The sequence below is a fragment of the Amia ocellicauda genome, chromosome 12 (genome assembly GCF_036373705.1).
Source record: "Amia ocellicauda isolate fAmiCal2 chromosome 12, fAmiCal2.hap1, whole genome shotgun sequence".
In the NCBI taxonomy this organism is placed as follows: domain Eukaryota; kingdom Metazoa; phylum Chordata; class Actinopteri; order Amiiformes; family Amiidae; genus Amia; species Amia ocellicauda.
Genome location: NC_089861.1, coordinates 23,172,707 through 23,200,031, shown reverse-complemented (window position 1 = coordinate 23,200,031; position 27,325 = coordinate 23,172,707). Strand labels below are relative to the sequence as shown.

Below are 27,325 nucleotides of genomic sequence, written 5' to 3'. Positions count from 1 at the left end.
TATTCTATTTAAATCAAATAGGTAAATAATATGTAAATTGGTGATGAATTGTTTGCTGGTGAGGAAAAGCTCGTGGGGAAAAGTGCCCGATGAAAAGACAGACCTCTGTGGTACAATTTATTTTTCATCACTTTTTCATGTCTATGAATCATCTATAGCATGTCAGGTGAAAGCCGATCTTATTTGATTCAATGAAATCACATTCATTGGCGCCAGTTTCTGTAGAATCAAGCACGACAAGGCGGTCTTCATTGACATTGTGAGCTAACGTCAAATTAACTCCATTGAATTCTATCAATTTCAGGGCGCTTTCGACTACTTTACTCCACCGTACTGCTGTAAGAGGCTGTCCTCCCTCATTCCCCACTCTGTTGATATGTATGATAAATGTATAATCAGAGCGTTTCTTGCATTTTGCATTTTGTTTAGGAAAGTCACGCATGCCCATGGGCACAGCCATCTTTGATCTGTTCTCGCCCCTCTACGTGAGAAGTCGATCAATACAGCCCTCTGATTGTCTAGAGCGCAGGCGGAGTGATTCTACCCGTATTGAGCCCTTATTAAGCAGCGGACACTGATCGATGTGAAGAATCACGCACTGTAATGCCAGGGATGCAGAGAGACTCAACACATAGGAAAGGTTCATTGAAAGGCATAAGAATAACGGATTTAACACTTGTTATGAAATACTCCTTTTCTCTTTTTAATAGAATACAGCATGTAAGAGACAGTTGTGCAACATCAGACCACTGCACAGAAAAACCCACCAAGCCTTTTCATGTTTTCATGTTTCTGCTGTGTTACAAGTAACCTGCAAACTGCTGGAAAACTGGGTGAAGGTCTACAGAGTGTGACTCTACCTCACTGTGCTGAACTCAGGTGTAGTTACAGCGGGGAGCTTCTCTCCTGCTCCCCTGCTTATCTTCACTACCAACCACTTAAGTATTTAATGCTGGTGCCTCAGTGTCTTTCTATGGAAAGTGAGGGACTTGCTGTTAGTGTCTAGTGTAAGAATTTCTAGTATTGATCAGCAACTATATTAATTCCTTTTGGCTCACACAGGGCCTGTGTGTATCTGACTTTCTGTCTGTGTCTTGAGATGTCGGTAGCAGACAGAGACACTCAGTTCTCAAAACATTTGATTTCCCTAGCCTTGACACTTTCAGGGCATGATATGAACATGGCTATATTGATAACAAACCTTCCTGTTGTTTCTGAGAGTTGTATACAAGGTTACAGAAGTGGTGTGGTGGAAATGTACCAGAGGGTTTGACATATCTATTCATTAGCTATATTGTTTATTATTCAGTAGCCAATATAGTCTGTTAGTTTTGCATATGAATCAGTATTTAATGAATATTCATTGATTCTATCCCAATTATTCCCATTTACAGACTTTTCTTTGTTTTCTTTCGAGGTCTAGACCTATAAATAACTGCACCTATTTTTCTCGGGGCTCAGAATCTTCTCTGAGTCCGGGGATCCTCTATATCTCTGTCACCTGTTTCTCCATATTATTTTATTACCATTGTATAATTAACATCTTATTCATTCACTGTGGTCCTGTGGATTCCTTACAATTGGTGAGCCAGCCAGGAGGGGATTTCTCTACAACAACAGCTGTTTTGATGGTGAGTATGTTTCATCTTATAACTACATGACTTTGTCACACAGTGTGCAAGGAAAGAAGCTGGATTGGTCCCATTTGACAGCATTTGACTCCTTTCCCCTCTCTGGAAAAACTTAGAGAACCAGGACTGTAGACACATTGTTACGGTGTGCATGCTGCAGTAGCATTGCTTGATTTTGGTTGGAGTTATATTTGGGAGAACAGGAAGTAGGTAATGCCTGAAAGTGTCAGACAACATCTGTTCTGTTGAGGACTTGACTTATAGCTAATAGTGTGATAAGCCTGACCCAGCGAGGTTTTACACATCACTTGGATTGGGGCAGTTAAAGTATACCCCATGATTAAAGCAAGTGCTCTGTGTGTGTTAGGGGGTCTTGCTTGCCACAGGTAATTGCCTGGATCACTGGACATGGCTCTTGGAGGAGGGCTGGACAGCCGGTTGTAGTTGAGATCCATAGATCATAGCAGGTGGGCTGCACAATTTTACAGCACTCAAGTCGGAGTTATCAGGTTATTTGGAGCTCAAGTCTAGGATTGTAAGGAAGCCTAGTTTTTCAGCTCCATTGCCTAGGGTAATCTGCAGCTCCATAGTGGACTGGAATAGATACCTTGGTGTATAAAAGGAAAGCAGTACTGATAAGGAGCGGGCTTTGCCCTCTACAACAGTTACAGTTTGTTGTATACAGTTCAATAATCTTTCTGTGGTGTAAGACCCCATTGTTTATGAGCACCATACTAATTCTGTAACATATACTGCAACACTGAACCCACCTACTCAGGCACAGTGGAAAGATCCCACAGTGCGTAAATACTCCACAGTTAGTGGAGTCCCAGTCACTGGTGTCCTCATGGCTGTTAATCGAGCTATGAGATCCAAAGCATATTGGAGGGGTGAATGAGTAGGGATCATTGTAGAGGGGATAAAACAAATCACATTCGAACCTGAACATGAACAAATGAACAAATTCTCACTACACAGCTGGTTAATATATATATATATATATATATATATATATATATATATATATATATATATATATATCTTATATCTCTCATCCTATACATCTGATCATTAACAAATCTAAAATGTAATAACTACAGAGCTGGTCAAAATATATACATGTATATCTCATTCTATACATTTGAGCATGAACAAATGGTGCTTCACAGTGTAACAGTGTCTGGTTCAAAGGCCACCAAGAAGGTGGGCCTTCCAGTAAATACTCAATGAGGATTGACTGGTGCAGTGCAGGTGGTATTCTTACTGCATAAATTATATATAACCCATTAGCAATATGCAGCTTTTATGGTAAAGTGTGATCCGTTTATTTATGCTAATTGTTTGGATTCAATCTGTGGATCTGGTCATGTAACAAACCCACATTATTTTGCAATTCCCTTTCTTTTCAGATCTGTTTAGTCTTCGAGTACAACAGAACAGTACAGTTGTTATTTTTGTAAAGGCACAACCAAGTGTTATAAATCATTTTTAAATATCAGAGCTACCTTTTAGGAACAGGAATCCATTTTACTTTTCCTCACAATCGCCTCTGCATTGAGTTGGTGATACAGCCGTGCTGGTGCCCAGAGGATAGCATGTGGCACTTTCCTCTCCCTTGTCTCTGCCATCTTTGCTGCCATGTGAAGTCCTTAGTTGTAGGAGACAGCGTGGAATCGGGAGAGTGCTTGGGTGGCAGCACATACATTGAGGTTAGTATCTGGGATTGGGCAGGGGACTCATGCCTTCCTACCACTTTGTTTCATACCTTTCTCCTTCACAGATCATACATTCAATGTTTTTATGAATTGATTGCAGCTCCCCCAGCTGCCACAAATTGCTAGTGCCCCCACTGTGTATAACACCTCCCTTTTATCACCTCTCCCTCCTTTGCCTCTGTCTGTCTCTTGGTGGTTGTGTAACTGAGTTTAAATCATTAAATGATTACCATATCTTCCATAACCCATAGATAATTTAAGAAGAATACCATTTTAGAAAATCTACCATGTATTTTTACTTCTGCTTCTCCTGATGTGGGGTGTAGACCTCTGGCCTCAATGATGTAGGAAAACAGAATTCAGTCATCAGACACAAGCTCATAGAAATCCTTCTTTTCACTGGTCTAAACTTTATGAGTTTATAATGTTGTAGACTGGGAGTGGCAGTAATTGATTTATCTTTCTGAATGCTCTTACAGGAGACAATTACATATCTTTCTTCCAGGAGGTAAGTATCCCTTAATCAAGGGTGTACATTTTTTCTTGAAGTGCCAGATGTGAAAGTTGGAGTATTTTCAGGGGCCACATACAAATCGAAGCAAATAATTACTTGGGATTGGATAAGTACAATCACATGAATATAATGTAAATAAAAAACCTTTAACAGAAAACCTGCTCACATATACAATAACATTATATACTGTATCTGAGGTGGGATGAACCGAGTATGAAATCATAACCTAATCAGAACCTCTCAATCATAGCATACTAATAAAAAAAATACAAATACTATAGTCTGATCAAAACATTACACGTGTCTTGGGGGAATTGACCCACTGGTGTCAACTAATGTGAGCAGAGAATCTGTGACTTGGTTACAAGTATGTCATTATAGTCAGGTGAAAAGTTGGTCATAGATTCTCACATAGATGGGAAAGCTGATTTCTCAGGCTGGTGTTCAGAGCCACAAGAGAGAATGTCTGCTCACAAATGTCCTAAAATATCTTCTGTTAAGAATTCTTTGTTTGATTTTTAATTTTCAAAAACTCATCAGGGACACAGTAACAGCTTCAATATTTTGATTGTTTTTTCAATATGAGAAAGTGTTATAAGATTGTTCTTTAGTTTTGTTTTCCTCAATTTTGTTTCATTATTCTATTACTTTTAATTATAGAAGCATCCACAGCTCATACACAGTCAGCAAGTGGGGTTGGCTTTAGCTCCATTGACTTGTATATGTCTTAAAATGGATATACAGTTAGGTCCATAAATATTTGGACAGTGACACAATTGTCATAATTTTGGCTCTGTACGCCACCACAATGGATCTGAAAGGAAACAATCAAGATGTGCTTTAAGTGTAGACTTTCATCTTTAATTTGAGGGTATACATCCAAATTGGGTGCACGGTGTAGGAATTAGACCCATTTTTTTGTGTGGCTCAAATGTAATTGGACAAACTAACATAATCATGAATTAAATTGTGAGTTTCAATAATTGTTTCAAATCCTTTGTAGTCAATGACTGCCTGAAGTCTGGAACCCATAGACATCACCAGATACTGGGTTTGGCTGAATCTGAGGTTTTTCTTCACCAGGGAAAGAATTCTTCTGTCATCCACCACAGTTGTTTTCCATGGTCTTCCAGGCCTTTTGGTGTTCCTGAGCTCACCAGTGCCTTCTTTCTTTTTAAGAATGTACCAAATAGTTGATTTGGCCACACATAATGTTTTTGCTATCTCTCTGATTGGTTTGTTTTGATTTCTCAGACTAATGATGGCTTGCTTCACTCGCAGTGACAGCTCTTTGGACTTCATATTGAGGGTTAACAGCAACAGATTCCAAATGCAAATACCACACTTTAAATCAAATCTAGACCTTTTATATGCTTAACTGTAATTGAACTAATGAGGGAGTAACACACTTTAGCAGCCAATTGTCCAATTACTTTTGAGCCCCTAAAATTGGGGGTACCACATATACAAATCGGTGTAATTCCTACACTGTTCACCCAAATTGGATGTAACTACCCTCAAATTAAAGATGAAAGACTACAATTAAATCACATCTTGATTGTTTCATTTCAAATCCATTGTGGTGGCGTACGGAGCCAAAATGATGACAATTGTTTCACTGTCCAAATATTTATGGACCTAACCATATGTACATTTTCTCAAGCTAGCTCAAGCCCTGGCTCTGAGAGTATAAGAATAAGACCTTGACCTGAGAGTCTGAATGTGTAAAGAATGTGTATTTTGAAGTGATCTGAAGAGTTAAAATGTTTTGGGTTGCATATAAATGGTTTTCCAAAATCCATTGAAGACATTGACAAGGAAGTTAATATTTCTGTGTGTATGTGTTTGTGTGAGAGAGAGATTGTCCTTGTGCCTGAGGTGTGCATGAGTAGCAATATGCCTGTGATTTCTTGTGTGTGCCACTGTGTGTGTGTCATATATGTTTGTAATTCCTATCAGAAGTTCTTTCTTTCAGCAAACCTGTCAGAGTTTCCCATTCTCTCTGCGAGGAGGAGAAGGAGGCTGTTGAGCAGAGAAAAGTCAAAATACACAAGTGCCTGCAGGAACTGGGAATTCCTTGTGATTCGGTAAGCATTGTGATAAAACATGTGCCTAAATATTACTGTGGGGTGGTATGTGCTGTGATCTGGCACTTACTGTGCTGACTATAGACTGAAAATGGCATCTGAGTGATTATCCATCTGTCATAAGCATAATAACCCTTTTCTGTGTAGACTTGGTTGTGTGCTTTAGATCGGTTTTATGCTGAAAAGTTAATTTGTGATTGAGTTTGAACTTCTTTGACAGAGAGCACCCCAGGGTTTTTTGCTAAAATATCCCTCAGGGCCCCATTCCTCATTTCTGACAATGGCATGGATTGCGGTGAGTGAAAAAACACCCCAGTCAACCACCAAATTTATACCGCTGGTCTGTGTGTCCTGAAAGTTTGTCTCATAAGAAGAACGAGACCTCTTTATGATTACCACTAGTGGCTCAAGAGATTTTCTGGGAAATTGCTATGTGGCCCAACAGTGGATTAGGGCGGCAAATAAGTGTTAATTAGAACTATAATCCAGACTGAGATACTGTTGGCGATTTGTACCCTACCTACAGTTACTTTTTTTTACACAGGCCACGGCCTTCAACCCACATCCCTGGATGCACCTGTTCCATGCCCCCCGATGTGTCACAATATACTTGTCATTTTATAATGTTGTTTTACAGCATAACCTGGAGAGTAACACTTTAGATTGCATAGCCCAATTTAATATTAAATAGATTTGGGTTGTGAGACGCAGATTTTCAGGGAGGAATGCTGGGTTAATGGCACATGGGCCGGTAGAGACGACTTTAATAAGGTGAGATAAAAGAGAAAACCTAGCCCAGATCGGGCGCTTAATACACAGTAGTTGGTTTCCCTGACTAGCCGTGGGCCACTATTCATCTTGCCTAGTAAAACAATCACACAAGTGGGATTTAATGAAACAACACTGTCATCAGTGTCCAGTCCAGGGTAGTTGGTTCAGTGTCAGGTTCTCTTACAGGGATGGGTTGGTGATAACTCCAATTGCCCATGCAAACTCTCTCGCCCTCCTGCACCTCCTGACTAGGGAAACTGAAGGCGTTTAAATAAGGCTTGGAGCTCATTACTTGCATGTGGGTGTTCTGCTGGTAGTCATACGAAACATAAGAACATAAGAAAGTTTTCAAAGGAGAGGAGGCCATTCGACACATCATGCTCATTTGGTGTTCATTAATAAGTGATCCTATCCAGTCTATTTTTTAATGTTCCCAAATTTTCGGCTGCAACCACATCGCTGGGGAGTTTGTTCCAGATTGTGGCAACTCTCTTTGTGAAGAAGCGTCTCCTGCTTTCTGTCATAAATGCTTTTAAGCCCAATTTCCATTTGTGTCATCACGATAGCAGATGGGGAGGGGGGGTGAGGGGAGGGTGCAGAGACCAGGGGAAAAAATGTCTCAGTCATCTAAAGTGTAGATATCTACGTTTGTCCCAGTTGTTTTTTGTAACTCGGCTTATGGGTTTTATATCTCCATTTAAGATTGCAGAGGAATTTTCATGCTGACAATGTTTTTGGTATAGACAGGTATTCCATTGATATTCAATTGACATTTATTTAGCAATTAGTTTAATGTTAATAGATTATGAATCGAATATCTATTTAATATTAAATTGGGCCATGTACCCTAACGCTTTACCTCAACTTTCAGTTACATTTCTTCAAGTGTTTGTGTAGGTTTGGAGGCTACTATCTGGATCTAGATCTATACCTATATATATATATATGCATGGATGGATGGATGGATGAATGTATAAGCTGAGTGTGTGAGACTCCTTGCCCTCTCTACCTCAGGCTGATGTGCCTCAGATCGCAGTGCTGGGCTCTGGGGGGGGTCTGCGGGCCATGCTGGCTCTGATGGGGACGCTGAGTGAACTGGGGGCTCAGAACCTGCTGGATTCGATCCTGTACCTGTGCGGGGTGTCGGGATCCACCTGGTGAGTCAAAGGTCAGGGGGGCTTTAAAGTGTGTAGCAGGGTAATTGAAATGATAAGGTGTGCAAGTCCACAGTCACATGACCCTGTGAGGATCAGTCCTGATTTATTTCCTTCTCTGGTTACTCTGTGTGTTTGTGTATGTGTGTGTATGTGTGTGGTTACAGGTGTATGTCATCTTTATACAAGGAGAAGGACTGGTCCTCTCGAGTGGAGGAGAGAGAGAAAGAGATGGTGGAAACACTCACAACTGGATATGTTACATTAATGAGCAAGTGGGACAGAGTCTTGAAGGCTGTGAAAGACGAGAACTATTCCCTGACAGACATCTGGACTGGCAGGATTGTTTATGATATTGTGAAAAAGGTAAAGCCCACCCGTCTGTCTGGTCAGATGTCTTTGGCTGTCTACCTGTCTGCCTGAAGTTTTTAAATCACAGAGGAATGGCAGGATAGTTCATTAAAGGACTCTTGACAAAGCACAGGAAATGATCCCTGCCCATGCGTCCCTTCTGCCTCCACTACTGAGTGAACACAACATTATTATTATTATTTTTTGGCAGACTCCTGTATCCAGGGTGACTTGTTACAGGTTATACATTCCTCTTCAGGGGGTGAGAGATGATAAAGTCTTTAGTTTCAGCTTCAATCACAATACAAATACAATTAAAGTTCAGCTTGAGGTACCTGTCTAAAATTACCTGACTGTCTTTTTACAACAAGTATTTTTTTTTTAATATGGTAAACGTCAATAACATGTAGGATATAAAAGCACAAAGCAGTTATTAATGCACGTCCCTGGTCTGATTAAAGTCACTGTGGAAATTGGCTTTGCATTTATAATCATAAATCAAAACTATGATTCCAAAGTTAGGCTTGCCACTATGCATTGTGACATACACCGATCAGCCATAACATTATGACCACTTGCCTAATATTGTGTAGGTCCCCCTTTTGCCACCAAAACAGCCCTGACCCGTCGAGGCATGGACTCCACTAGACCTCTGAAGGTGTGCTGTGGTATCTGGCACCAAGACGTTAGCAGCAGATCCTTTAAGTCCTGTAAGTTGCGAGGTGGGGCCTCCACTTCACCTGTCAGTGGTCATAATGTTATGGCTGATCGGTGTAAGTGTCAATTATAAATGCAACAGTCACCAATCCAAAATAAATACATATGTAGCTGCATCCCCACTGGTTCTCTGATGGCACTTGTGGACCATGTGATTCACACTTTCTAATCCACAGTTTGATGCTTCCCTTCTTTTGCTCCTTATTATTTTTTCGCTCTCCTTATTCATGTCACTAAAGCTGTTTTCACACAACACCATCTAATCCCAGGTTGAGTCGACCCGGGGATGTGACGGGATGACTCACCCCTGTATGGTGGGACATCATTGTTAAAAAGATTTGTATCCGTAAAAACATTCTGTACTGATTATGTATACAAATCAAAAATACGAGTACAACTCACAAGCAATTAAGAGTACAAAATGATGAGTACGACCATACATGGGAGGAAGATTACTGTCAAAAAGATTTGTATGTGTAAAAATAATTTGTACATGTAATTACAGATACAAATCAAAAATACGAGTGCCAAGCTCATTGTAGGTGTATTCTTCTTGGTCAACAAAATGTTTTTTGATAGATTATAGATTATAGATTATATATTTCTACACAGAAACACACACGCCTTTATGTAAAGGGGTCTGCTAAATATCTACAATAATAACAGATATATACATAATGTTGGAAATTTAAATACGTTCAACTGTTCGTAAAACACAAAAAATGTATATATAAGAATCACATATTTTGTTGCTGATACCTAAATACTATTGTTATGTTGGCATAGGCATATTTTACATAAAGGCGTGTGTGTTTTAAAATGTCATATGAAGACAAATTGCAAATTTGCAAAGTCACAGTGGAAAAATCTAAAGAAAACAAGAGTGAAAAAATGTTGGATACCTTGTTCTTTGTTCTAACGTATAGATCATGCATATTTTTATATTTTCCCCTTATTCTAATATATATAATTTATTTTTGCAATGTTTCATTTGTGTTTTTTATTTATGATAATTAATGTTAACTTAATACAATTTATTGTTCAGATATTGTTTGAGAGTCAAATTTGAGGGATCCATTCTAGAAAATTTCTGTTTTGCATGCTAACACAAAAAGTAAATATCGGCAAATATATCGGTAAACAAAAAATTTTGTTCCCCAAAACTGGTATCAGTATCGGACCCAAAAACCCTATATCAGTTGGGCTCAAGTGTCAAAATATAAAGGAACTTAATGACTAAAGTAAATAACCAAACTTGTCACACGACACTTACATGAAATTCATTTTCCAGGAGGACAAACAGCATCTCTCCAGTTACACAGATGAGACCATGGTGAATCCCTACCCAATCTTTGCAGTCGTGGACAAGTGGAGACTGGACCACAAAGAAGAACATGACAAAGGTAAATCTCATGATTACAGCAGGGCTCCCAGAGATGGGGACAGTTGTAAATATTAATGCTGTATTCATGACAAAGGAAAAAAGTCTATATAAAGCAGTGGCGGCTGTAAAAGTTTAGTATACATTAAAAATATATGGCAAAACTTGCTACTGTAATTCCTATGACATTACTGGCTCTTGAAACCATGCATCCTCCCACCCAATCAGGGCTGCAGACAGCATCCAGAGCCTGAACGGAGTAAAGAAAGACGAGGGCAAAAGAGTGAACCCATCTGATAGGCTGGGACACTGGCACTTGGTTCTTCTAAATGGGTAGAAGGAGGGTGGGGGTAGCAACTCTTAAATAATTCAAGACTTTACTGAAGTTTACCTCAAGTTACTCAAAGATGTTCAGCACTTTTAACCTGGCATTACTGTGTCTTCAACATAGTGTTACAGTGGTTTCCCATGGATGCTGTGTTCCTTCACTGTACTTTACTACACTGGGCTGTGGAGGTAATATTTCTATGGCCTGTTTACTATGTCAGAGCATGGTTTATGTGTGGTGTAGTAAAGCAAAGCACAGGCATAGTATACAAACACAGTGAAACCCCTGTAAACCTAATGGGAAAATCTCTCTCTCTCTCTCTCTCTCTCTCTCTCTCTCTCTGCCCTTTAAAGGAGTGTGGTTCGAGATCACGCGCCATGAAGCCGGATACCCTGGATACGGTGCCTTTGTAGACACATCAGTGTTTGGAAGTCGCTTCAAAGCAGGAGAAATAACTGAACGGAAAGAGGAAATGGACATGCTGTACCTGCAAGGTTTGTACCCCCTCATTTAACTCACAGATCTAAATCAGGTGAATCAGAAACCAGAATCAGAGTTTTTTTTCAAATGTAATTGTTAAGTAGGTACTCCAATTTGAATATTAAATCATTATCTGTAATGTGCATAATAATTATGTGGATAATTAATCCATTTGTGATAAACATTTGAAAATGATTGCCGGGTCCTAAGCTATCACACGTAACTTTCGGATGCTCTTTTTTTGTTACCTCCAGGACTCTGTGGGAGCACCATAGGAGACATGAAAATGAACATGAAAGAAATTCAAAGTATTGCTTTTTATGTAATATTATTAAAATATGGTTTCTAGCGCTCTTGATGGGTTTAACAAGAAAAAGGCAAATGTTGTGTAGACATTTGTGTTTTGAATCTGAGCTGTGACCACAGTTTCCAAAGAGGCAACACACAATCATCCCTACTACTGCTGGGAAAATGATATGAAGGATTTTGGTTAGTCAGCTGTGAGCCTGCAGTGTGTTCAGTAAGAGCTGTATATCTCCTGTCAACAATCATCTCATTTGATGTGTGTTGACTTATTGTGTGAATATTTAGCAATATTCAACTTCCCTTGAATTTTGTGACGTTACAACCTCCTAAAATATATGTTGCAGATTGGATTTCGAATTCATTCAATGCTGAGAAAAAAGAAGAGTCAGTGAACAGGAATAGGATCACTTGTAAAGGTGAGGGTCTGTGCAATGACTGTTATATCAATGTTTTGCCTCTGGTTTCTACAGAAGGACAAATTACACCTATATTACATTTAGGGGAGCTAAATGTAGCTAAATGTATATCAAGCATGGATTTTTGCACATTTCCCACTCAAATACTGCCTTTATACATGCATACTATTTTCACCTTACGTTCTGAATCCATTCTGTAGCTACCAATACAAGTAATACAATACATTAAAATCTAAAAAGTTCTATTACCAAGAGAATAAGGTTGGATAATATTGAGAACTTTTTACTATCACAAGACAATGCTTTTCATTCAAATACACATTTCTAGAACTTTCTAGTATGGGAAAACTGAGTACAAATATGCACTACAGTATTAACTAACTGCATTTTGATGTCTGTGGAAGCTCTAAATTTCACCAAACTTTTACTCAGTTTTCACTACAAGGTCACTACAAACAATATTAGGATTCTCAGTTATTATTTAATTATTATAATATTGTATTTTTCATACACAAAACATGGCACATTACAGTAAGTAAAGTCAGTAAAGGATACAAAAGTATCCTACTTAAAGTAAAATCCATTAAAAAAGGTACAACAGTATTGCAGCAGAGCAGACAAAATTACAGATAGTACAGAAGCACATAAAGTTAGGAGAAAGAAAGTGCAGGGATGAGTACATAAATAACATAGCACAATAGAGGGGCGCATATCAGAGCAAAATGGAAGTCCATTCAAATAATATTGATGTATTGTCAAGGATGGGGACCAATTTGCTACAGGTACAGCCTAAATGTTGCTAGCTATGAAAAAGCACTGTGGGAAATAACAATTGATAGTTTTTAATGGAAACAGAAAAGTACTTCACTGCTCATTGACCGGGATTGTACTCCTTTTTAACAACTACAGTAACATTAATAATTACCAAGTCATGTACAATTACGGTATAGACAGAATGTGAGATCCTGGCTGCATATGTTGTAGGCCAAGAACAAGACATTTGTTCACAAATACAGAGACATTAAATCTAGTTTGAGTTTTGAGGACCTCCATTGCATCAATTTGAATGTATTTAATGTGTTCTTATTTTACTTTTCCCCCTCTATATTCCTCCCAATGCTCACCTCTCTGACTGACAGGGGATCACTGTGGCTGCGATCAGTGCACTGAAGTCCAGTTGAATAAGTTAAAGGAGGCTTTTCTTTCTGGGAAAGACTGCAAGCCCATTCTCATCACCTTTGAGGAAACCCAGGAAGGTAAAACCTTTAAATAAGTGACTTATATGTTGTTGTTTTTAGGAATATCGGGCTATGGGTGTTGATTTATTGATGTATTATTTGTGAACCTATGTTTTTCTTGTAATCGTATTTCCCAATAAACAGTTTTCTGACCTACCAAATAACATTGTGGCAACATTGTATTAAAGTTACCACAGAACAAGAGGATGTTATGGCATCACAGATTTGTAGACTCCAGGGGCTGTTGTTAAAACACTGAAATTGCATGTAAATTGCATGTAGTTATGTACCTACATTCCAGAGACAAGATATTCACAAAAAACAAAAACTGGGAATTAAAAGTAAAATTAACTAAGATCAGTTGATTTTGAAGTATTCTAAATGTGTCTGAATCTAAACATATACAGACGGGTGACAAATTAAAGGAAAAACCAACATAAAATGTCTCAGTAAGGTGCTGGGCATCACGAGCCACCAGAACAGCTTCAATGCTCTTGGCACAGATTCTACGAGTCTCTGGACTCTACTGGAGGGATGGAACACCAGGGACGTGCAGAAGCGGGGATACCAGGGTGTTGCAAGCCACTGCCCCTTTTCATTCCCCTGCCCTTTTTTCCCTGAAGTGCCATATCTGTCCTGATCACCCCTCCTCCGATCTAATGCCACGATCCGCAACCCGGAACTTGGACCACACTACACCAGCACACCAGCAAACCCCTCCCCCCCCGGGACCGAGGTGCCCCTTCGTTTGTTTCAGCCACTGCCCCCCCACAAGGCTATACATGTTACTGTGGAACACCATTCTTCCATCTTCCTTCATTAGGTGTTTTGATGATGGTGGTGGAGAGCGCTGTCTAACACATCGGTCCAAAATCTCCCATAGGTGTTCAATTGGGTTGAGATCTGGTGTCTGCGAAGGCCAAAGCATATGATTCACATCATTATCATACTCATCACACCATTCAGTGAGCTCTTGTACCCTGTGGATGTGGGCATTGTCATCCTGGATGAGACCACTCCCATCAGGATAGAAATATTTCACCATAGGATAAAGGTGATCACTCAGAATAACTTTGTAATGATTTGCAGTGACCCTTCCCTCTAAAGGGACAAGTGGACCCAAACCATGTGGGGAAAATGCCCCCCACAGCTTAACAGAGCCTCTGGACCCCCTCACTGTAGGGGTCACGCAGTCAGGCCTGTACCATTCTCTTTGTGTCACCACACATGCACTCGCCCACTTGTCGAGAATATGGAGAAGGATGACTCATCTGACCAGATCACTTTTTCCACATTTCTGTAGAACAGTGCCTATGGTGCCCCAATAATAACCCCTAATTTAGAGTCACTTAGATCCTTTCCTCTTGCAATCTTGATTTAAAATCAATGTAAGCTGGGCCTGCTCAGCATTTTTATACATGCCACAGAGCATGATAGGATGTTAATTGCTTAACTGTATCATGCAGTACACCTGTATGGAGGCATCTGCATTCGGTATGTTCCTCAGGTTTTCCCTATAATTTGTCACCCGTTTGTATACTGTACATATGCATATACAATAATAGAACTTCACAGTCAGAGAATATTCACATCACTGTATGCTCAGGGGTAATAAGTCTTTGTCAGAATTAAAATACAACCAAACTACAACCTCACACGAAATGTGCTAGCAGGGATGAATCTGGGGAAAGTGTCTTTTTGCAGCTCAGAGTGCTTATTAGAAGATAGTACATCTCATATCTGCTTTTTGTTGTTTGGGCATCACAAACTCTTTGCACCAATACAAGGAATTTGACTTTCTAATCCTGTTTTTTTGTCTTGTACTATTGGTCACATTAGGTAGATCTTTCACTCTGTTTTGTACAATCGTGTTCTAATGTGAATACACTTGTCATTCTTCATACATATTTGTTTGATGTGTTTAATATGTTTTACTCCTCTCTGCGTGCACAGGGGAAAACAAAGCACTGTTGTCGAACATGAAAGATTCGTGGGATCAGAAAAACGAGGAAGAACAAGCAGATCTATTCCTTATACTGGAAATGACGATTCGAGTGACGATCAATAGTGAGTGAATTGGTTTGATTACAAATGTTATTATGGTTTATGATTATTTTGGAGATTTCATGTCAGCAAAGTAACTGCAGAGAAAGTATAATGGCTGTGCTACAAATATTAACCAAACAACAGGGATAGTAAGAAGGAGGAGTGATAGGTTGTGAATGCAACCCCGGTTATCTGAAAAAGGAAGCACTGCCCAACGGGGAGGGGTTTCTGCGCACTTCAGCAGGAATCCGATCGAAAACATCACTCTATCAAAGCTGCCATTGGCCTCTGCGCATGTCACTCAGAACAGGTCCCTTCCCACTTCCTGTTATATAAAATGTGACGTCAGCGCAGATTCGTCCTCTTTTGCCGTAAACTAGGACTCCCACGCGACCTTGCAACCCTTGGGCAGTGCTTCCTTTTTCAGATAACCGGTGTTACTTTCACAACCTATCATTATCTTTCAAGTCTGATGTACTGCCCAAGGGGGATGGGTTACTGTATAACAAAACCATCGCAAGGGAGGAGGCAGCGAGCTGATAAGGGAGCCTGCCCCGAGGTGACCGCTAGGGGGCCTCGGCAACACAACTCCAGACAGGAGCCACAGAGGCCCCTTGGGGCCAACCTGGGCTACCCAGGAGAGAGGACTGCAGTCACACTCTACCGGGAACTGTCTGCAATCAGCACATACAAAGTGGGGCTACAGAGGTAAACTCTTACACCCTCCGCTTCGCAATGCCGGCTGCTCTACTAGTGCATCTAGAAGCGAGGTCGTATATCTAATTGCACAATATATGGCACAGGCAATCAAGAAAGTTGTGTGCCCTGTGCACATTAACGTGGCAGTGAACCCCCTGATCCTGCAGGAGCGGGGCCACAGACCCACTGAATAATACACAACTGGCTAGTCAACTGAGTAGACACAGCTGGACATAACAGTATATACAGTGTGCCAGCAGGAACATGCCTCCGTGCAGCACAAGAGAAATCACGTTCACTCAATGGTGCAGAGCGGCCAGCTCCACTGTGCTGTCATAACAACTATACACATCGCAGTGTGCAGGAAGCAGATCATGCACCATCTCATAACATGGGAGCAGTTGTCACCTATTAGTGCAGGTAATGCAGGACAACAGCAAGCTCTACCATAACAATTAAACCATAAACATTGCGGTGTGCAGGAAAACTGTTCATGCACTACCTGCATAGCATATGAGAATTGGCCGCTTGCTCCACTAGCCCAGCTAGGAGCGAGGCCACACCAGTTCTACAATGTCGTACAAATGAACTATAAACATAAGAACATGAGAACATAAGAAAGTTTACAAACAAGAGGAGGCCCATCATGCTCATTCGACCCATCGTGCTCATTTGGTGTCCATTAACAACTAAGTGATCCAAGGGTCCTATCCAGTCTATTTTTAAATGTTCCCAAATTGTCAGCCACATTGCTGGTGAACTGGCGTTCTAGGTTGTAACAGCTCTCTGTTTGAAGAAGTGTCTCCTGTTTTCTGTCTGTCTTGAATGCCTTGAAGCCCAATTTCATTTGTGTCCACGGGCCTGTGTGTCCCTCTTTATCTGGCACTTCGCTTTTTTATTTTTTTGGGGCCCTTCATTTCTGTCCCCTGGTCCAGTGACTTTTTGTCACAGAGAAACAGCGCAGCTCTTTCTCAACAGCAGCTTTAAGTACCCTTTTGTCTACCTGCCCCCAATTCACACCTAACTGGCTCCAACTCCAAATGCTTGCGCTGAGGACAGCAGCAGTGGTGTCTTGCTCACACAGCCAGATCGGTCCACAGACCTGCTGACCAAGGAACTATATACACCGTGAGGCAGCGAGAACAACACCATCAGCTGGGAACAGCGGTAGTGAGCTCCAGTCTACACAAGCTAGAACGGAGCCACAGTCCTGCTGTTTACACTATATATTTATATATATATACACTCACCTAAAGGATTATTAGGAACACCTGTTCAATTTCTCATTAATGCAATTATCTAACCAACCAATCACATGGCAGTTGCTTCAATGCATTTAGGGGTGTGGTCCTGGTCAAGACAATCTCCTGAACTCCAAACTGAATGTCTGAATGGGAAAGAAAGGTGATTTAAGCAATTTTGAGCGTGGCATGGTTGTTGGTGCCAGACGGGCCGGTCTGAGTATTTCACAATCTGCTCAGTAACTGGGATTTTCACGCACAACCATTTCTAGGGTTTACAAAGAATGGTGTGAAAAGGGAAAAACATCCAGTATGCGGCAGTCCTGTGGGCCAAAATGCCTTGTTGATGCTAGAGGTCAGAGGAGAATGGGCCGACTGATTCAAGCTGATAGAAGAGCAACTTTGACTGAAATAACCACTCGTTACAACCGAGGTATGCAGCAAAGCATTTGTGAAGCCACAACACCTACAACCTTGAGGCGGATGGGCTACAACAGCAGAAGACCCCACCGGGTACCACTCATCTCCACTACAAATAGGAAAAAGAGGCTACAATTTGCACAAGCTCACCAAAATTGGACAGTTGAAGACTGGAAAAATGTTGCCTGGTCTGATGAGTCTCGATTTCTGTTGAGACATTCAGATGGTAGAGTCAGAATTTGGAGTAAACAGAATGAGAACATGGATCCATCATGCCTTGTTACCACTGTGCAGGCTGGTGGTGGTGGTGTAATGGTATGGGGGATGTTTTCTTGGCACACTTTAGGCCCCTTAGTGCCAATTGGGCATCGTTTAAATGCCACGGCCTACCTGAGCATTGTTTCTGACCATGTCCATCCCTTTATGACCACCATGTACCCATCCTCTGATGGCTACTTCCAGCAGGATAATGCACCATGTCACAAAGGTCGAATCATTTCAAATTGGTTCCTTGAACATGACAATGAGTTCACTGTACTAAACTGGCCCCCACAGTCACCAGATCTCAACCCAATAGAGCATCTTTGGGATGTGGTGGAACGGGAGCTTCGTGCCCTGGATGTGCATCCCACTAATCTCCATCAACTGCAAGATGCTATCCTATCAATATGGGCCAACATTTCTAAAGAATGCTTTCCGCACCTTGTTGAATCAATGCCACGTAGAATTAAGGCAGTTCTGAAGGCGAAAGGGGGTCAAACACAGTATTAGTATGGTGTTCCTAATAATCCTTTAGGTGAGTGTATATATCAGGGACAAGCCAGATGCAAGCATCACTGCAACACAATGCAATAATGAACAAACTATATACAGGTCGGCCTCATAAGGCAACGTACCTGTGGGCCGCATGACAGACCCTGGGAACACATCGACAGGCTGTCAGCAAGTCCAGGAGCAGCTTGCATGTGTGCTCAATTGGAAGGCATTGTCTGGCGGAAGGGAAAGACACTATTCAGATAGCTCCATCAGGATGCGCTTAACAGAGGCAGACTGGGAGAGGAAATCAGGAGCCAGAGCCTGTGGGGTACTGGGGCTCTACTGCAGCCAACACCGGATTCCCAATGGAAGAACCGGACAAACGTAAGTGGCAAAGCGCAAGCTGCAGCTGCACAAATGTCTGCAAAGGGGCGCCTTGAAAAAGGCGACGCCTCAAGTCGAGTGGGCCACCAGGTGTCCAGGGGTCTCGGTGGACTTGTAGGCCATGGTAATTGTGTCAACAATCCAATACAAGAGATGCTTTGAAAGTGCCTGGCCCTGTGTCTGTGCTCCATAAGACACAAACAGTTGGTCCGAGTCCCTAATGTCCTTAGTGCATTCCAAATAGCACCTGAGGGCCTAGCCTTCCTGCTGTAGAAGGAAAAAGCCCTGTGGACAAAAAACCAAAACAGCAAGAAATCGGATAATATATGGCACTATATTAACACGAAACTGAAAACGAAAGGATCAAATTTAGCTATGAATATAACTAATAAGAGATGTAGTAAAACAGTGGTGAACAACACTATTAGTGAAGCCAGCCAGCCAGCCGAAATATGCAGTTTTTAAGGTCTGATGCAACACACAGACACAGAAAGCTCACGCTCACGTTTCACAATTGTGAAAGCTCACAATTGATACAGGGAGGGGCGGTAAAAAGAGGGCAACTGCATTTCATGAGGAGGCAAACTGTTGGTGAAACTCATAATGGTATGCAGGTGCATGGTAAGTAATCTGTGTGATAATTGAATGATCGTGTGGAGTGACCTGGAGGAGGAGGAGACTGGTATGCAAGAGTTAATGGTAACCTCTAGTGGTGAACAATGGAATTGCTTAGACAGGGGCTATATGTTTCTCTCCTCATAGATGTTTTAAAGCCCATGTCAATTAGTGATATAATTTCCATGAGGGGTGGGGGATGCCCTCTAATGCCCTCCTGTGACGTATTAACAATTATACCCTGAACTATACTGGCACTAAAGTGAGCCAGATAGCTGAGGATTGAGGGGAAGACCGAGAGAGAAAGAGTATTCAGAAGTCAATCCTAATAAGATGTGCTCATTGTGTATGAGTTGGTCACTGTGATGTTATCCTCCTCTGAACTTTGTTGAGCAACCAGAGAGCACTCTGAGGCTGTGTGGATGAGACAGGCGCTCAGAGGTGTCCCTGGGTTCAAGTCCCAGCAGGGGCCTATGTATAGCTCACTCACTGTTTTCGTTTAGGCCCTAAACTTTTGAAGATACTCAGCAACTGGATCTGGGGAACCAAGTTCAACTTCTTGCATGAGTTTTCCAGCAGAGGTGAGTATACATTATCTTGCAGTATAATTATATTAAATGCAATAGAGTAAAATTAAATGTATTGTCACACCATGGGGGGCTGCCACGATGCTGGACTCTTGGTGGGGTCTCAGGAAATCGACACAGGAATTGGTGGTAAAGTGGAGTAATTTACAACCCCAATTCCGAAAAAGTTGGGACAGAATGGAAAATGCTAATAAAAACAAAGAGGAGTGATTTGTAAATGTACTTTGACTTGTATTTAAACAAATGTATAAAGACAAGGTATTTGATGTTTTACCTAATCAACTGCATAATTTATTTGAAGGTAAACATTTATTTTGAAATTGATGCATGCGATATGTTCCAAAAAAGTTGGGACAGGGGCAATTGAGGACTAATAGCGATGTGACAAGTTGAAATAAGAAGGTGATGTGAAACAGGTGAGGCAATCGTGTAATCATAGTATATAAGGAGCCTCCAAAAAAGGCCTTGTCCTTCAAGAGCAAGGATGGGTCGAGGCTCGCCAATCTGCCAACAGATGCATCAGCGAATAATCCAACACTTTGAGAACAACATTCCCCAAAGACAAATCAGTAGGATTTTGGGCATTTCACCTTCTACAATGCACAATATAATGAAAAGATTCAAGGAATCCGGTCAAATATCGGTGTGTAAAGGGCAAGGCTGAAAACCACGTCTGCATGTGTGTGATCTCCAATCCCTCAGACATCACTGTCTTAAAAACCGTCATGAGTCTGTAATGGATATCCTGACATGGTCACGGGAATACTTTGGTAAACCTTTGTCAGTCAACACCATTCGCTGCTGCATCCACTGATGCAAGTTAAGACTATCCAAAGCAGAAGTCATACATTAACAGTGTCCAGAAGCACCGCCGACTTCTCTTCTCATCTGAGATGGACAGTAACACAGTGGAATCGTGTTTTGTGGTCCGACAAAACAGCCGTTGTGTTCTCCGGGACAAAGAGGAAAAGGACCATCCAAGCTGTTATCAGCGTCGGGTCCAAAAGCCAGCATCTGTCATGGTATGGGGGTGTGTCAGTGCCCATGGCATGGGTAAGTTGCACATCTGTGAGGGTACCATTAATGCAGAAAGATATGTACACATTTTGGAGCAACATATGCTGTCATCCAGGCGTAGTCTTTTCCAGGGATGTCCCTGCATTTTCCAGAAGGACATCGCCAAACCACATTCTGCCCGGATTACAAGCGCATGGTTGCATAAGCAGAGAGTGCGGGTGCTAGCATGACCTACCTGCAGTCCTGACCTGTCTCCGATTGAGAATATGTGGGGCATTATGAAGCGCAAAATAAGGCCCTGTGCAGTTGAAGAAATGCATAATGGATGAATGGGGGAAAATTCCGCTTGCTAAACTTAACCAACTGGTGTCTTCAGTGCCCAAACGCTTAATAAGCATTATTAAAAGAAAAGGTGATGTTACACAGTGGTAAACAGTTGACTGTCCCAACGTTTTTGGAGTGTGTTGCAGTCATCAGATTTGAAATGAGTGCATATTTTCAAAAATAAATTAAATCCACAAAGTAAAACATCAAATAATGTGTTAATATTGTGCTTTCAATATAGTACAGGGTGAATTCAATTTTCAAATGACTCTTTTTGTTTGTTTTTTTGCATTTTCCATACTGTCCCAAATTTTTTGGAATTAGGTTGTAAGTTTTATTGTTACAGTTCCAAAACAAAAAAAACTCCTGGTTGAGCATAACTTAACAGTGAAACAGATTCTAAACAAACACTCAACACTAAACACTCACTTCAGTCATTCACTCTCTCTCTCTCTCTCTCTCTATATATATATATATATATTGAAGTTATAAAGTTGCTGGCGCTAAAATAGTATTCATCAACTTTAAATGCAGGGTGTTATGTCCCAGGGAGAATATAACACATAGATTATCCTCTAATGGAAGAACCATTCAAGGAAAGGATGGACAGCTCCCGTTTATAAACAGTCCACAATCATCGATGTATTAAAAACTTTCTTAATGTATTAAAGAAATAGTGATCAATGCGATCAATGCGATGCTTACACGTTTCAAATGTAACATCTTCCTCACAGCATTGTCATGATGCCCTTAATCTGTTTCATCGATCCCTCTCCAGAGGATGATCTCCCCAGTGTACTGGTCCAGGATGAGAAGATTTACCTGGTGGATGCTGGCCTGGCCAATAACTGCGGCTACCCGCTGGTCCTGAGGCCGGACAGACAAGTGCAGCTCATCTTGTCCTTCGACTTCAGCGCAGGAGACCCATTCCTGGTTAATATACTGACTTAAAATGCAGTGCAAAACAACTGTAAAGTACACATATGTATATATGTGTGAATGTGTATATCATCATCATCATCAGCTTTTGCCAATCCAGCTTTTGCTGGTTGAAGGCCTCGCCAAGATGTTTCCAGGTCATACCAGTTTCTGTGGTCCTCTTCCTGGCATGGGATCCATTGTATAGCTCCTGTATTCCATCTTGGATCTGTTCTTGCAATGTGTCTGGATATCTTAACAACTTTCAACTATATCAGTTTACTCTTGCTTGTCCTCAGATCCATGAATTTCTAATATTTTTAGATTTCTTCTTATTAATCTGTAAGGACGGGGATTGCTGGGTGTGGTGAACCCAGGTGCAGAGCACAATGGACAAGTCAGGTTGGGCGAGGGGTTGGTATGCCAGCAAACGGGAACAACAAGTGCCAAAGCAAAACTCCAGGTCAAGGGCACTAGCGGGTGGTCAAGAGATCGGGCAATCAGGCTGGTCACGAGAATCCAAGAATCGGGGATCGAAAGACAAAAGCAGAGGACTGTTACACAAGAAAATAATACGAGAGATAAGGCTTGAAAATGTGACTATACAGACAACAAGACTTCGCGATGAAGTCTCGGAACAAAGGGCTATATATACACAAGGGGATAATTAGTAGGGAACAAAGAGCAGGTGCGGTGAGAAATAAGAGACTACTAATTAATCAATAATGATTGAGTGAACTAAAGATCATGGGAAAACACTGTGGCAAGGGCAGCCTCTGGCGGTGATCCTGGGAACTGTCAGGTAGCGGGTGTAACATAATCCAAGCATATATCTCTGCATGCTTCTTTATGTTGTTTGGAGTTTCTTGGAGTGTCATTTTTATGTTTTATGTCCTGGTTTCTGAGCCATAGGTGAGCACTGGAAGTATGCATTGGTTAGATACTTTTCTCTTGAGACTAATGGACAGATAACCTATACATTGTTGTTGTTGTTGTGTTACATAACACTGTTATGCCACACGGAGTCAATCCCAGCTCACCAAATAACATTGTGGTTACACAGCAACAAAGGGACCAGAGCACAATATGACGTTTTGGTGACATACATTTGTGGACTCCAGAGGACATTATTGTTAAATAACATTTTTAAAAGATTTATATAAAACATTAAAGTGGAAACAAATCACACACAAATACCAAAATACACAGGGGGGAAAAGTTTAAGTAAAATGTAAAGAAATAATAAAATGATACTTAATACCACTGAAGTTCTCAAACACTACCAAAACGAAATGTGCTGGTTTTAGTGTTTAGACAGTGACCACTGGAATCAAATATCAACCACTACCAGACTAAGCAGGACAGTTCAATCACTCACCAACAGACTGCACCTTCATTGGATGTTTTTGAACTATTGATTAAGAAGCATATATAAAATGGGCAGATTAGGGAATGATTGTAAAGATAGAGCTATAGACAGAGTACGAAACTCTTGATGTATTATTGACATGTCTCTCTCCCACCCTCCACCTATCCATTCACTCTCTTCCTGACAATCTTTTCTCTCTCTACTCCTCCCACCCTCTTTCTCTTTCTCCCACTTGCTCTCTCCTTATCTCTCGGGTCCTACAGACAGTCCATCAAGCAGCAGAGTACTGTAAGAAGAACAACATCCCCTTCCCAGACATCCCAGTGGTGAGTGAGGAGGAGAAGGACAATCCCTCTGACTGCTACATCTACAGCGGGGAGAACACGCCCACTGTGATGCACTTCCCTCTCTTCAACAAGGCCAACTGTGGAGGTCAGTTTCCTTCTCTGATACCAGGACACTTTCTGATGATTTCCTATTCACTAGTTGTAAGGACAGGCTGACCAGATTTTCAAAATTAGAAACCGGGACATATTGAACAAATGTTTATAAAACAATGACATAACTTAAAATGATGGTATTTGTTAAAAAATAGGTGTTACTTTCCTGTGTTTACTTTCTTTTAGCAGCGTGTTTACAAAAATGACAAATTTGTATGACTTCTCCCTCATGATCCCAATTACATTGACAATACGTATCACAGATATTTTTACTTATTATTTCTCTGATGGGAGAATTAAACAGTTCTGTAATTAAAAGTGCCCATTTGTATTGCTTAAATCTGTCCGGTGTACCATGTGTGTTAGCAGTAAGAAACATACAGTCGCAATCTATAGGCTGTTGCTAACTGGTTGTAACTAATGTGGCAGAACTTATTCTTAATGACAGAATTATTCTATTTTCATAGAATTATGAATGCTCTGGGATCCATAACTTTTTTCCATAACATTTTTCCATGGATAGCCTCCACATACATAAGCTTAATCAATTACAATAAGAATCTGCTAAATAAATGAATCACACTATAACATAGTGTACAGCGATTATTGTGTATGGAATTCCTTTAAAACAGAAAAATAAATAAACCGTTGTCAATGGATCACGTAGTGGTTTTATTAAACAACATTTTTTCGAGGTAGTGATTTATTTCTGCAGGGTAAATCTAAGAAACATCTGCCTGTCATTTGTCAAATTTGCATTGGTTTCACAGGCAGCTGTACGTCTTTGGGCACACAACTCTGCACTCTCAGTGCCTTGGGTTTATGTTGTCATCCAGAAAACTGTCTATAGTAGCATTACCATATTACATGTAACTACCAGTAATGAGGGTTCACCAATATAATTTAAATGTTCGCTTCTTCATGTGATCGATCACATAAAACAATTTATTTTGTAAAGGTTTTAAGAGTTTTAAGTGAGTCTAGATAAGGGAAAGCTAAAAACCGGGACATGTAATCGATTTTGAGAGAATTGTTGGGATGTAACTAAAACTGGTACTAGCATGTATGGTCACCCTATGTAAGGATGTAATAAGATGGGTATTGTGAGGAAAGGGGACTGGGACCCTTTAAACAAAATGGCCACTGGGCCAAGACACTGCATTTGTCTAGAATCCACTGCTCTGGCACTAGTGTGGAAGGCAGAGCCAGGCAGTATATTAGGAAGCAGTGCAGAGCAGTCAGGGTAGTGGCTGTGAGGACGATGGTTGTGGTGTTCTGCCTGTTGCACATAACAAAGGACTTTCCCACCATTGCCAGGGGTTGGATACAACAGCCCATGCTCACCGTGAGAACGCTGTAGGTGAGGAGTTTGTTTTGTAGTTAGCCAGTCGAGTTGTTTGTTGATTGTTAGTATTTTTTCCCCCCCATTTACTTAATTGTGTAAAATGGTTTGTGACTGTTGGAGACAAGCAGGGGTGCCAAAAAGAGAGCCAGGATCCCCAGACTCAGTGAAGACACTGAATTCCGGGTTTAAAACAGTGAGGTCATTTATAGCTCAAGCAGCCAAGAGGAGAAGAAAAAAAGAAAATATTAATTTCTTTGATGAAACAAGGTTCAGTCAAAGTCATGAATATTCATGAGGTGTTTATATGTAAGTTACAAGGTCAGTTATTTCAAATTCCACTTTTCATCTTCTGATGTATCAATGGATAGTCATAACCATTGGTTAAAATTATGAGATGCATAAAGAGATGCAATTGTTTAAATCACTTATTGTTGCTTTACCGGTTGGCTTAATTCACTAATTGTTTAATTTTTCATGTGTTTTCAATTTCTTGCACGAGTTCATTTCAGCACTAAACAAGGCACACGTGCCCGGTCTAAATGAGTGTCCTCCCCTCGCCCAACCAGCACACCTTTCCAATCACCTCTCACTCTGATGGGGATTTGTGAGCCCCATCTCGCTATAAATAAAATATCTGGGTGGCGTAGTGAAATTAGTGATTCGGTTGTGCATGTACCCTAGTGACACTGTCACAAAAATCTCTGAAAAGCTTTCTTTTCTCAATGTATAATGAGTTAGTCAGGGGAAAAAGTACAGACTGAGCAGAGTGAAGGTTCTTACATTAGGGAATAACATGAACCTCTTTGCCGCACATCTCCAGGCATAGGTCTCAATGAAGTGGGGAGAAAATATTAAGTCATATTAACCATCTAGAAAATAATCCTGTGTAAATTAATGCAGTTAGAAAAAGTGTCCCGGCTTTCAAAATGCCAAAGGACTCCTCTGACCACTCTCTTTCATTCGCCCCTCTCTCAGATAAAGACAATATCAAGGAGATGAACAACACTTTCAGCACTGCTGCAACATCCTACAACCAAAGGGAGATACAACTTCTCTTAAAAGTTTCTAAGATGAATGTTGTAAACAACCGAGACCAGATCATTGCCAAGATAAAGAAGTCTGTGGAGACCAAACAGAAGAAGAAATATAAATAAAATGCACACAACAGGGATGGTTATCCAAATCTGTTAATTGAGGGAAACTTTGTTTTGTTAACTTGCTCCCTTTCACTATATAATTCACAACAATACATGTCTCCAATATACAGTTTGCTAAGAGTTTACTCAATAGATACTACAAATAATAAAAAATGATATTTTGATTAAATGTATAAATTGAGTCTTTAGTGCTACGAATTTACTTATCACAATAAATAAATAATATGATTTCCAAACTATTAATTAAAAGAATTATTATTTATAAGTGTTTAGTTCATGTTATTTATGTTGTACCCTTCTGTGGGCTTATAGACTAAGTTCAGTGTGTTATCACTGTGGTTTTGCTTTGCCAAATGGAGATTTTTCCACCATGTATTGAAGTCCAAATACAGTTAGGTCCATAAATATTTGGACAGTGATTGGACAATTGGCTGCTCAGCTGTTTCAGCTGTTCCATGGCCTAGTGTGTGTTACTCCCTCATTAGTTAAATTACAGGTAAGCATATAAAAGGTCTAGATTTGATTTAAAGTGTGGCATTTGCATTTGGAATCTGTTGCAGTTAACCCTCAATATGAAGTCCAAAGAGCTGTCACTGCGAGTGAAGCAAGCCATCATTAGGCTGAGAAATCAAAACAAACCAATCAGAGAGATAGCAAAAACATAATGTGTGGCCAAATATATTTGGTACATTCCTAAAAAGAAAGAAGGCACTGGTGAGCTCAGGAACACCAAAAGGCCCAGAAGACCATGGAAAACAACTGTGGAGGATGACAGAAGAATTCTTTCCCTGGTGAAGAAAAACCCCTTCACAACAGTTGGTCAGATCAAGAACACCCTCCAGGAGGTAGACGTATCTGTGTCAAAGTCAACAATCAAGAGAAGACTTCACCAGAGTAAATACAGAGGGTTTACCACAA

The 27,325-nt window shown here is 40.7% G+C and overlaps 1 protein-coding gene across 2 annotated transcripts; it reads left to right on the top strand.

The window, feature by feature from the left end:
* Positions 1 to 1,475: 1,475 nt before the first annotated feature.
* Positions 1,476 to 26,613, top strand: LOC136764112 (cytosolic phospholipase A2 gamma). Of its 2 annotated transcripts, XM_066717934.1 has the most exons (16): positions 1,476 to 1,631; positions 3,041 to 3,340; positions 3,826 to 3,854; positions 5,836 to 5,947; positions 7,733 to 7,875; positions 8,040 to 8,238; positions 10,232 to 10,343; positions 11,003 to 11,143; positions 11,384 to 11,437; positions 11,780 to 11,851; positions 12,991 to 13,107; positions 15,043 to 15,156; positions 19,754 to 19,831; positions 21,957 to 22,111; positions 23,729 to 23,897; positions 26,226 to 26,613. In XM_066717934.1, the coding sequence occupies exons 2-16, from the start codon at positions 3,227 to 3,229 to the stop codon at positions 26,402 to 26,404; spliced, it is 1,788 nt and encodes a 595-aa protein (XP_066574031.1). In that variant the 5' UTR covers positions 1,476 to 1,631; positions 3,041 to 3,226; the 3' UTR covers positions 26,405 to 26,613. The 2 variants fall into 2 exon arrangements, with proteins under 2 accessions (XP_066574031.1, XP_066574032.1); XM_066717935.1 differs by lacking the exon at positions 11,384 to 11,437.
* The last annotated feature ends 712 nt before the right edge of the window (positions 26,614 to 27,325 follow it).